The sequence below is a fragment of the Berghia stephanieae genome, chromosome 9, assembly GCF_034508935.2.
Source record: "Berghia stephanieae isolate SIO BIC M18660-M18661 chromosome 9, UCSD_Bste_1.3, whole genome shotgun sequence".
Lineage (NCBI taxonomy): Eukaryota > Metazoa > Mollusca > Gastropoda > Nudibranchia > Aeolidiidae > Berghia > Berghia stephanieae.
The window spans coordinates 46,145,447-46,158,608 of NC_088368.1; the positions used below are offsets into that span (position 1 = coordinate 46,145,447).

The 13,162-nt window shown below is 34.6% G+C and overlaps 2 protein-coding genes across 2 annotated transcripts in view; one reads left to right on the top strand and one right to left on the bottom strand.

The window, feature by feature from the left end:
- Positions 1-1,054, bottom strand: part of LOC144980334 (uncharacterized) — a 32,576-nt gene extending 31,522 nt beyond the window's left edge. The window contains exon 1 of the mRNA XM_078927995.1: positions 787-1,054. Coding sequence (XP_078784121.1) covers positions 787-964 — 178 coding nt within the window. The 5' untranslated portion in view covers positions 965-1,054. The remainder of the gene's footprint in view (positions 1-786) is intronic.
- Positions 1,055-5,069: 4,015 nt separating this feature from the next.
- On the top strand, positions 5,070-11,864 carry LOC144980335 (putative palmitoyltransferase ZDHHC24). Its single transcript, XM_078927996.1, has 2 exons — positions 5,070-5,155; positions 10,503-11,864. Exon 2 carries the CDS (start codon positions 10,523-10,525, stop codon positions 11,501-11,503), a length of 981 nt encoding a protein of 326 aa, XP_078784122.1. The 5' UTR covers positions 5,070-5,155; positions 10,503-10,522; the 3' UTR covers positions 11,504-11,864.
- The last annotated feature ends 1,298 nt before the right edge of the window (positions 11,865-13,162 follow it).

Below are 13,162 nucleotides of genomic sequence, written 5' to 3' on the forward strand. Positions count from 1 at the left end.
CTGAAATAGTGAGTCTGTACAACAATCACATCTTTCGTAGATGAAAAAATACTGTTTTAATGGTAACGGACTGACATACAATTTCCCAAGGTCATTAAAACGACCGATGAGGACAACATTTCATTTAAATCGTAAATTTGAATGTTTATATAGGTTCCTGATACTTATAATTGTTTTAATATCAATAAACAACAACAAAGGTGGCTATAATTTTGTAGAAGTTGCAAGATTTATAATATTGAGAAAATATTCTTTTCGTTCTTCAAATAGGGGATACCCTTACATAAAGCTATAATAAGCATCCTGTATCACAAATATGCACGAAACATCCTTATATTCATAATCCTGAATGATTTTCGAACAAATTGGTACCAAAATTTTCATATGTTCTTAAGAATTTGTAAAAGTAAAACACCCCTTCGGTTGACATTTTCATGAAATTTCCCTGTAGCGGATGCTCTCCAAAATTCCATCCTCAGAAAAGGACCTATCTATCAAAATCAATGCAGGTCTTAGTCATAGATCAGGAAGTTGACATTTCTGAGGCAAGGCAGTGTGGAGGCCTGGGCCAAGGTAGGCCTACTTGATTTAATTAAGAGAAAAGAGAGATCCTAAGACTAAGAAGAACGGATTTGCAACATATACTCTGAATCATCATAGCCACAACGAAACATATCTGGCCAATTTACAATGTAAACATAAAAAAGAGAGCCGCCTCTCGTCATGGACATTAACCCCTGAATCCTGAACAGTGCCCAGTGTTGAATGATTAATTTAAATACAAACCATCTTTAGACGGAACGTTCCCAGTGATTGATCTACGGGTGGAAGCAAGGCTCGATCTTCTCTTCTTTTTAGACTTCGTCTCATCAATTTTGGTGTTATCTACATCAGCACCAGAAGGACGCTTGGTTTGCTGTGATTCATTGAGTAACAGACTCTCGTGCTCACTATACAATTCCATTGCTTCTGATACAATTATAAACTTTCCGAAAGGAAGAGATCAATTTTTCTTACTCTATTCTCTACTTTCGGTTTCAACTTCAGGTTTTTGAAGGAGCCGCGATTGGACTTTTGGTGATGAGCGAGCGATCTTTAACTTTAGTATCGGAGAAGACGTTTTTGATTTATTCAAGATAATATAAGTGTCTCACAATTTCAAAGTTTCGCTCATGTCAAATAATTTATAATAGTGTAACGCTACGACAACAATAGGCTATTATTGTGAATTAGTATTATTTTCAGTAAAAACTCTCCAATCACTATCTAATCATGTATCGACGTCGTCCATTGACCAAAAAAGTCGATACGCCGTTCTTTTGTTTTGGAGTTATGTTTTAGATAGACACATTCCATTCCGAAACAGTAAACAAACAACGGTCACTGGGGACTGCCGTAATCAAAGAGGCCGGAAAATTTTTTATGTGAGCGGTTCTCGATGATAGAATGTATTCAATGCCAATTTCGACATTCTTTTAATCGGATTTATATCATAGGTTTTATCATTTTAGTCTGGAATTTGAAATAAACGAAGCTGATGGTTTTTATATCTCTTGTCTGGAGTCTGGAGGAGGAGTCCATGGTCCATGGTCCATATCAATATCATTCATTAGGTAGTTGCATGAAAATTTGAGATTGCAGCAATTGTTTTCAAAATAGTCTCATGCTATTCTGCAAGAAATACACTTTTCAATGGTACCAAAATTATGACAATGTGACAATTAGAACCAAAGTTACGGGATTATTAGTCCGCAAAAGTGGACCAAAATACTTAATATAATTTAAGAGGAAAAAAGAAACTAAAACTGTGACCAGAGAGCAACCGAAAAGCGGGGGAAATGGAAAATCACGGTTATTTGGGGTGGAATACATATAAAACCATATATCAAAATGATCGCAAAGGAAAGACGAAGCAAATTAAAAAAAAATTAAATGATTATTATGCAATATTATGCAACGTCATGCAATTACATAACCCTAGAAAATGAAAAAAAAAGACGCGAGGAACGGATAATAACTTTAAAAACAGATTTGAGGGTGGTCTTCTTCCAGAGCATGCTTACAATACTATGGCTATGATTAATTTTGAACACAAAAATTGTTAAAACAAGAGGAAAGGAGCGTAAACGTATGAATTTAGACACTAAAGTTGTGTCCTTGGGGAAGGCACTTAATATTTGGCATTGGCAAATGAGCAACAGACGAAAGATGACTGGTATTCGGAGAGAAGAAAAAAAAAAACAAAAAAACAATGAACAGGGCTAGAAATAAAGTTGAACAAGTGTCAGTAAATGCAACTTGCAAATGTACTGCCCAATGTTTTTGCATCCTTGGACAAGACATTTGGGCACCAACAGTACTCGGGAGAAACAAGCTTGCCGCTTTAGATATGCAAACATGGTCAGTGATAAAAATGCAAAATTAAAAACAAGAACTACATAAGAGTGGTAGAGAAAACTTAACCTGAAAATGCAAAATTGAATATTACGTAACATATTACATAATAACAAACAATAAGCCGATAAATACCGACACTTTGCAAACTTTCTGCAACATAGGCATGTCATATATCAAACTGAACATCTCGAAGAGATGTATCATATGAATAACTATTAAACTACATTAAAATTGAAATGAACTTTAGAAAATTTGATAATTGCTTTGCATTCAACATCACTAAGAGAACAGATTAAAGGGTACTCACGTACTGACTCGCTTAAATCCATAAGATGGCTGATATGTGGCAAAAGACAGAAGACAACAAAATCTAGGCACTCTGGGTTGTTGGCTGCATGGAATGTAGACACAGGCAATATCCAGGTAATGATACTGAATAAATACATCGAAGTCCAAGCAATGATACAGAAGTAGTTGGGGGAGACTGACGATCGAATTCATGTTGTTACTTCAATTTCATATTTAAAATACAAGGCAGATTATTGGAGCTGGAGGAGGCAGTCGACGGGAGTTGGAGGTGGCAGACAATCAAATTCATGTCGTTATTTCAGTCTCATATTTAAAAATACAAGACAGACGACTGGAGTTAGAGGCGGCAGACGACTGGAGTTGGAGGTGGCAGACAATCAAATTCATGTTGTTATTTCAATTTCATATTTAAAAATACAAGGCGGATTATTGGAGCTGGAGGAGGCAGATGACGGGAGTTGGAGGTGGCAGACAATCAAATTCATGTTGTTATTTCAATCTCATATTTAGAAATACAAGGCAGATTATTGGAGCTGGAGGCGGCAGACGACGGGAGTTGGAGGTGGCAGACAATCAAATTCATGTTGTTATTACAATTTCATATATTCAAAAATACAAGGCAGATTATAGGAGCTGGAGGTGGCAGACAATCAAATTCATGTTGTTATTTCAATCTCATATTTAGAAATACAAGACAGACGACTGGAGTTCGAGACGGCAGACGACTGGAGTTGGAGGGTGGCAGACAATCAAATTCATGTTGTTATTTCAATCTCATATTTAAAAATACAAGACAGACGACTGGAGTTCGAGGCGGCAGACGACTGGAGTTGGAGGTGGCAGACAATCAAATTCATGTTGTTATGTCAATTTCATATTTAAAAATAAAGGCAGATTATTGGAGCTGGAGGAGGCAGACAATCAAATTCATGTTGTTATTTCAATCTCATATTTAAAAATACAAGACAGACGACAGGAGTTAGAGGCGGCAGACGACTGGAGTTGGAGGTGGCAGACAATCAAATTCATGTTGTTATTTCAATTTCATATATAAAAATACAAGGCAGATTATTGGAGCTGGAGGAGGCAGACGACTGGAGTTGGAGGTGGCAGACAATCAAATTCATGTTGTTATTTCAATCTCATATTTAAAAATACAAGACAGACGACTGGAGTTCGAGGCGGCAGACGACGGGAGTTGGAGGTGGCAGACAATCAAATTCATATTGTTATTTCAATTTCATATTTAAAAATACAAGGCAGGAAATGAAACATGAAAATGTGGTGTCATAATGAACGTCTGACTCTGAAAACAAAAAAAGTACTTCGATTATGATTAAATCAACAAAATTAAAAGTTATATAATAATTTTTGTTGTGGTAAAGAGTAAAGTAATGAATGAAATATACTTGAATTGGCTCTATCATGCTATTCTGTATTATTTGTATTGAAATTAACCACATTAAATTAAACCAACACACTTAACCTGCAGAACAAACAAAAATAAAAGATAAAAAATAATATCAGTGGAACATAATTTTTAGTTGTCCGGTATCATCCCAGTTAAAAAGTCATTTCAGTTTCAACATTCATTCATAAAATAAAACTAAAATTATGGATGGGACTATTTTCAGTCTTTTTACAGCAATTATTTAGCTTGAAATTATTTATACAAGTCACAAAAGCAAACGCAGTCGATAGTTTACAGACTGCACTGTACACAGGAGACTCGGGGATACATCGAGAGGCAATCCTGGTTGGCCGTCGCCAACTTCATGAACACGCATCGTATTTAAAGTCACTAAAAGACGCTTTCGCCAGCATCAATCACCACCAAAATTCACACAAATAGAGAAAAATGGTTGGCGAATAATATAACATTAATTAAAAATAGGTAATATAATGAAAAATGTATTTAAAATGAAGTTAAAACTTACCAAATTTTCAAACAGCTGGCATCTGAACAAAGAATGAACGGATTAAAAATCTGAAAACGCCGCCTGATGCGCTGGCTTCTCCTCTTTAAAATGAGACCGGAAGTGACGAAATTAGTGCACAGGAAGCGATTCCACGGCAATGGAAGTAAAACTATGTTCACCGGTAAACACAATTTTCACTCCAGAGCCGTAACATCGATATCGGGGCTCGATCAGCGGCTCAGCCACGGGCGATGCGACTACCTACATTCATTGTTATTCATATTCATTCATATTATAATTATTAGTAGTCATTGTGATAGTGGCAATTCAGACTCGAGTCTAAGTCTATAGTGTAGTCTCCCGTGGCTCTTCGGACTCAATCGCCATTTTGCTTGCCCAAACACCGGGGGGGGGGGGGGGGCAGGGGGCGGGGCACTGTTCGGAGGTTGATGTCCCTGATGAGAGAGGCCATCTTTTTATTGGAGATTGGCCAGATAATACTTGGTTTTGTGAAGCAATTTAGTCCATAGGTACATCACAGACTACTTTCGAATTAATTTTTTTCACCTTTATTATTTTTGTTTGTTTAATAATATCCTTCTACTGTCCGAGGAAGGGGTACCAGTTAGTGCCGCGCTGAAGACCGGTCTGGACCGCGGTCCCACGGTCTTTTAGCTGTGAACCGAAGACCGGTCCCATAGGGGAAGACCGGCGGCGGTCCTCACTTCTTATCACCTTTCAACTAGTGCGGGGCGGTCCTTGCAAGGACCACGGTCCTACGGTCTCGCGCCATAGCCTACAGGGTTGCCAGATTATTTTTCAACAAAATGCCAGGTGAAGACTCAAAAAATGCCAAAACACTCAAAAAAATGCCAAAGTCTGTTGACTCCCACCCCCACTAAGAAAACTACTCACTTTTGATAGACAATTTACTATCATATCCTGGTGGCTTGCGTGTTTTCTTTTCTTTTTTTTTTTTTGAATTATACTAAATTTCCTGTTGGGGTAATGAAATAATTAAGAAAAGGTGTCATTTGTAGTATAATATACAAGAAAAGAAAATGCCAAATGAAAATGCCAAATGCCAAATGATTTTTCTAATGCCAAACGGTTTCAAAAATGCCAGATTTTTGGAATCTGGCATTTAAAATGACAAACTGGCAACCCTGATAGCCTACTACTTCCCCAGCGATTCGTTGCTTCGGTTGCCTATCTTCCACCAATCACCACCCATCCCACTTAATTAATCGCACCCACCCCCCTTTGCCATACACTAAACGACACAGACGACCATACAGGCAGACGACCACCAACCTCCACTCCGCAAACCGCCCTTTCGTGTGTGAGATGGGGGGAACAGGAGGCGCACGCCTTGGACGATTCCATTATACGGGGTAAATTTCAAAATTTACTACACCATAATGATCGCAATGACAATGATCTATGGTGAAGGCATGACCCCTCTTCTCTAATGGGTTATTGTTTGAAATGTATGTGACTACTAAAGATGTGTGTGTGTGTGTGTGTGTGTGTGTGTGTGTGTGTCGAACCTAGCAAGTAGCAAATCCGATTTTTTGTTTTCTTTTGTCCATCTCTTGTCACCACTCCTTTCTATCGCAGTGTTGTCATTTAAAATAATACAATAATATTAAAATTTCGTTTGGTGTTTTTACTAATCAAATAATATGAGTTTCATTAGTTTCTTCCTTCCAAAAAACCCAGTTATAACGTCTGAATTTTAAAAAAGTCCAATAGAATATTTGGGGACCCCGATAGCTCAGTTTATAGAGCACTCTCTTTATACGCAAAGGGCCAGAGATCGATCCCGGGTGCAGTCGATTTTTTTCCGAATCCCTGTCTACTCAGCAATGAATGGGTAGCTGAGTTTGTTAGATCTGGCGAAAAGTCACCATCGACCCCTCTTATTACCTCATCCACCCCCTCTTATTATAACTTCACGTCTCTCTCTTACTCTTCAATGCTCGCTGCCCTCTAATGTGTGTGTTTGTGGGGGGGGGGGGGGGGGGTAGGAGTTGCGTGTGTGTATCAACGCCACGAACAACTCGATCAACGCCTTGGGCGATGCCATTATCTCCGTTAATGGGGATAAATTTCAAATTTTATTAAATTATCGAAGTAACAATGAAGTACGGTGAGCAAATAAAGAAGGCATCACCCCTCTTCTCTAATTAGGTTACAATTTGAAATGAGTGTGACTACTCCGTGTGTTTTACTCCTGTAGACCACGGTTTTCATCGTGTAGCGGTCTTTAACGGTTCAAGAATGAACGATCCCACGGTCTCAAAGGTCAAACCGGTTCGAATTTCCAACAGTCTCTCAGGAATGTTCAATGTCGAAAAGGACCGGTCCTAGGACCGGTCCTTGCGGTCTTCATTTCCCAAGGACCGTAGGACCGTGGTCCTTAAGCTTGCCAAGGACCGCCCCGCACTAGTACCAGTATCAGTATCAGCAGAGTCTGTCTGATACTGATAAAGGAAAAACAGAACGTATTCTGACCTCTTTTTCTGCTTCTAAAAAGGCGTTCCACAAGGAACAATTCTTGGACCATTACTTTTTAACATTTTTATAAATTATATATTTTACTTTATCAGAGAGGGAAAATTATATAATTATGCTGACGATAATACCCTGTCATATTCTCATTCGAATTTCGATATGCTTTTAAGAACTATCGAAAATGAAAGCGAAATTCTTATCAAGTGGTTCGAAATAAATTGCATGCAAGCACCCGGACAAATTCCAGGCAATTGCAGTAGGTACAAAAACACACACAAAGAAACCCACGTTCCATATTGGAACTGCAAGTACTACATGTGAAGAAGTTGTAAAATTACTAGGGATCGACATAGACTACCAACTAAAATTTGATTTACACATTAAAACCATCTGCCGTAAAGCTTCTCAGCAATTAAATGTCTTAAAAAGGCTTGGAAAATACCTTTCAAAATTGAACAAGTTAACAATATTTCACTCTTTTGTATTGTCAAATTTCAATTTCTGTCCACTAGCTTGGCATTTCTGTTCTAAAACAAATTGTGATAAACTTGAAAAGATACAAGAAAGAGCACTGCATTTTATTTATGAAGATGACAAAAGATCCTACGACCAATTACTTTCAAAGGCCAAAGTCCCCTCGCTACAAATAAGACGAATGAGAACAATTGCTTTGGAAACGTTTAAAATTTTATACAAAATTGCTCCTCCTTGTCTATCTGATATGGTCATTTTGAAAATTAACAGATACAATTTAGATATTCAAACCTCCTTGATATTCCAAGGGTCAGAACAACGTCTTATGGCAAAAGATCTTTCAGATATTCTGCTGCTGTGCTTTGGAATGAACTTCCCGAGCACATCAGGAAAATTTCAAATTTTAATGTTTTCAAAAGTCATATCCTCTCATGGAAAATGCCAGCCATGCAAATGTAATATTTGTAATTAATCTAACCGTACATATATATATATATATATAATATATATATATATATATATATATATATATATATATATATATATATATATATATATATATATATATATATATATATATATATATATATATAAAATATATATATATATATATATATATATATATATATATATATATATATATATATATATATATATATATATATATATATATATTATTATATAATATTATGTTACTTTTCTTTGTGTGTCATGATTGGAATCTTGATGAGGGAATGTTTTAAAGGAAAATGTATTACTATGTATTTTTATGCACTATGTGTTATAACCTATGTCGGTCAAAGGCTTCTATTAGTCTCACTACATTATCTATGAAACATTTTTAAAATGCCGCCAATAAATAAATATTTGAATTGAATTGAATTGAATGGCAAAGGAGTGAGGCCCATGTTGCTATCTTGCTTTGTTTACACAGAGACCATGGCCAGATAGTTTAAAGTGTTCCAAGGCTAAAAGTTAGCCTTTTAAAAAAAAATTAAGTTACCCGGATTCTTTCTATCAACCAAAAATGTAGCCAAATTATTTTTAAATGCTGCCATTTTTCAGTTTCAAACATGCCATTTTACTGATCCAAAATGATAATAATAATAATAACAATAATAATAATAATTATAATAGAAATAATCATAATAATAATAATAATGATAATAAATAATAATAATAATAATAACAATAATAATAATAATTATAATAGAAATAATCATAATAATAATAATAATGATATTGTATTATTTTAATAATGAAAAGAACAACAACAACAATATTAATAAGAACAACAACAATAATAATAATACCATCCAGTCCGGTATTGGTGTTGCTGCTTATTAGGGACAGCCACTTTATTGGGAGGATTCCTTGGGAACAGATTTTTTTCTATATGAAAAGTCATACCCTTTTCAATTCCCAGCCATCTAATTGGGACGGCCCACTGCTTAATGGGGACGAAATTTGACAATGACCATCCCCATTACAGAGCTTTTAAGTTGTCTTCAATCATTTAAAACGATGGTTCATAAAATGCAAATTAGTCTCTAACGGGACGGTGGACCAAGTGTGTAGTGGTACCGTTCAGGGACGGTGGACCAAGTGTGTAGTGGTACCGTTCATCACAGAGATGTGAACAATAGGATTTACCTGTTTCCCCTAGTCATATCTATCGTGACAGCCAATCGGGTGTGTCGTCGAACCATTCGTCATAGTCATCACAGATCAGTGTCATCGACTGCCATCGTCACATTCATGGTCATGGGTCAATGGCCACGATGCTAGGTTCGCAGGAAAACTGACCAATGGTGCCATGAGTAAAGAGTGATGGCTTTGTTTGTTCAAAGCTGTCACCCCCAAATAGTTTGTTTGTTCAATGAGATGAATGGGTAGACAATGCATTCTGAATCCCTTGCTTACTTATGCTACCATTATGAGTGGCATATTCAATATTTATTTTGAGCGGGCAAATTTGTCTCTCATTGTTAGAGTCAGATTAAGACGTGAAATATCACTCGATTTCTTGGCCGCTGCTTAATTAGGTTGATTTGTCGGGAACCGAGCCGTCCCAATAGACCGGCTTGGATTGTAATAAGAGTAATAATAATAATACTAATAATAATAATAATAATAATAATAATAATAATAATAATAATAATAATAATAATATAAAACAATAATAATGATGATAATAATAATAATAATAATAATAATAATAATAATAATAATAATAATAATATAATAATAATAATATATAATAATAATAATAATAATAATAATAAAATAATAAATAATAATAATAATAATAATAATAATAATAATAATAATAATAATAATAATAATAATAATAATAATAATAATAATAATATAACATTAACAAGATGATAATGATAATAATAATAATAATAATAATATAATAATAATAATAATAATAATAATAATAATAATAATAATAATAATAATAATAATAAATAATATAATAATAATAATAATAATATAATAATAATAATAACAATAATAATAATAAATAATAATAATAATAATAATAATAATAATAATAATAATAATAATAATAATAATAATAATAATAATAATAATAAATAAATAAATAATATAATAAATAATATAATAATAATAATAATAATAATAAATAATAATAATAATAATAATAATATATAATAATAATAATAATAATAATAATAAAGACAATAATGTTGATAGTAATATTTTAAAAAACACAAGAAAACTATTACCACCTGTTCAGGAATATAATTTTTTTTTTTTTTGTTTGTTTTTTAAATTTGAGTTTCACATATTAAGAATAAATAGGCGAATGTCAATATTCATCACCCTAGTCATTCTTTTCTTTCCTGTTCATTTCAGGCAGTTTAACTCAACAGAAAATGATTCACCTTCCGAGAAAGCACTATGAATGGGCCTTGTTTTTCTTCTTTTGGTTTGGAGGTTTGTGGCTTCTCTACTTCGAGATGTTCATCGTGTCACCTCACTATCATAGCTCCTGGAATAACACCATGACGCTACACACCATCATCGCCAGCTTCTGTGCCTTGAACATCTACACAAACATGTTTATGATGATCACCACAGACATACGCTGCAAGCAGGTTACCTCGTCTCCAGGGATGGGGTGGGTTTTCTGTGACAAGTGTCAAATCAGCGTCCCCCCTCGCTCACATCATTGTAAGATCTGTCAGGAATGCATCCTCAAACGCGACCACCACTGTTTTTTCTCTGGATACTGTGTCGGCTACTTTAATCATCGCTATTTCTTTTCCATGGTGGTGTACATGACCTTTGCTGCTTTTTACTGCAACATCTACAACTGGCAGTTTTTCATTGATTTGAAAGGTGGCTTCACCTGGACCATAATTCCTGGGCTCATTGCACCACATGTCGGGTTGATGCTCGGGTTCTACTCAATCAACGAGTTTATATTAACAGCTCATACTTTTGCAGGTCTTATTCTGAATGTGTTGTTTGTCATACTTTTGTCATCTCAACTCCGGTACCTTTTCACGGGCCAGCTGTCGTATGAGAGGAAGAAAGGAATCAAAGATTATTATGTAGGTGTCAGGAAGACACCAGTGGAGTTGTTTGGTAGCGCTGGTCTATGGGTCTTGGTCTGTCCTCTCATGACCAGTAAGATGCCAGGAGATGGAACAGCTTTCCGGCACCGTGGCCGCAAAAAAGTGCAAAATAGTACTGATCTGCATTGTGGCCGTGAAACCTGCAATTTGTTTGGAAATTTTTTCCAAATTTTTCAAATTTTTTCAATTTTTGGCAATTTATTTCAAATTTTCAAAATATTTCAAATTTTCCAAATATTTCAAAGAAAAGCAAACCAAAAAACAAAAAAACGATAATAATAATTTTTTTAAAAGACAAAAAAAAAATTGATTTTAATAAAAATAATTCCTTTTAATTTGACAGCTCGTGTAGAACGTGAAAGATAATTAATCAAAAATAGTTTCTTTTTTACTATCCCAATTTCTTCTTTTTTACTGGTGCTGATATGGCTTTACATTTGTTGCAAGCGCAGTGAAACCCTTAAAAACAAACAAATACCTTTCTCTTTCATGAACGAATTATTGGTTTTTAGGAAAATTAACCGCAAATTTTTGCAAATTTTCCTGTTTTCAGCTTGCAAAATTATGGATTTTGCTTGTATTGAAATTTTCAAGACCTGATGTCTGTGAATAAATTAAAATTAAATGATAAAAAAAACCAACCAAGTCCTTACCTGTAATAAAAGAAACCCTCACAACCTCCGATCAAAACAACTTAATTTTGATTAACAAGGAAATGGTTTATTTCACACAAAAATGCTAGAAACGTTGGCATGGTATCTTTTGTCAAAATGACTTATCCATGGAAAAAACCCCCTACACCCTATGTCAAACACTGTATTTTTGATAAAGAACGTTTTCACAATTATAATTTAAAAAAAAAAAGTACTGCCGTAAAAACTCTTGTTTCAAAATTTATATTTTGTTGGATAATTTTCTCTAATTCTCTTTTTTATGATATTCCAAATTATTTCCATGAACGCATCCACAATTTGCTAGGATCATTCTAAGAAAAAAGGAAAGAGATCATATGATATCACAGCCATGTTTTTTGTCACTTCACCGGCCACCTGTTGAATTATGACTCAAATACAAAATTGCTGTCCTTTGCTTTAGATGTATCAACAAAACTGCTTCTTCATATTTATGCGTACATTGTAGGACTCTCCTTCCAGAACTTTAAGATCTAGTGATCATCCCCTTTTTACTGTTCCCATAAAAGTTCCAAAAGTTTTCTGATTGGTGATTGCGTGTTCTGTCAGGAACTCTCTTCCAATTTCTCTAAGAAAATGCAATACAGAAATGACTTTTAAGACAAATATTAAGATAATTGTAACACCTTGTAATGTTTTTACTATTACGCTATCTTAAAATCAGATTTTCCCCCCTAAAATCAGAGAGGGAGAATAATGTATTTTGTTATAATTATATCTAATTAATTCATTGGTTATTTTAGCTTGATCTCAGGGAAATGGAATGAACATGTTACAGGGCTAACCGAGAGTTGCTCTGATTTAAGTGTTTAAATTTTGGATTTTTCGATTGTGATTGGTCTCCTCTATTTTTTTTTTTTTTGGGGGGGGGGGGGGGGGGGGGAGAGTTTTATCTTTTGTAATTTTTGAATTTCCTTTGACGCCTTGTTGTATTTTCATATTTGTAATCGAAGCGATAAATATCCATATTTATTTGTTTTAAAAATTGACTTGATGCCATTAAAAGATATATAGGAATTTACGATCGTCTACTGGCGAAACGAAGCTTACTCTTAGAAATACTTATGATTATAAATTTTATGGTGGCCATTCCTTTACCCAGACTGGGCCCCTTGTGTGGATTGACCTGCCCAGAGGGATAAGAGAAGCAAAATCTATAGATAGTTTTAAACCATTGTTAAAGCACTACCTTTTTACCATTACATTTTCATGATATTGATATGATATTAAACACACTGCTGCC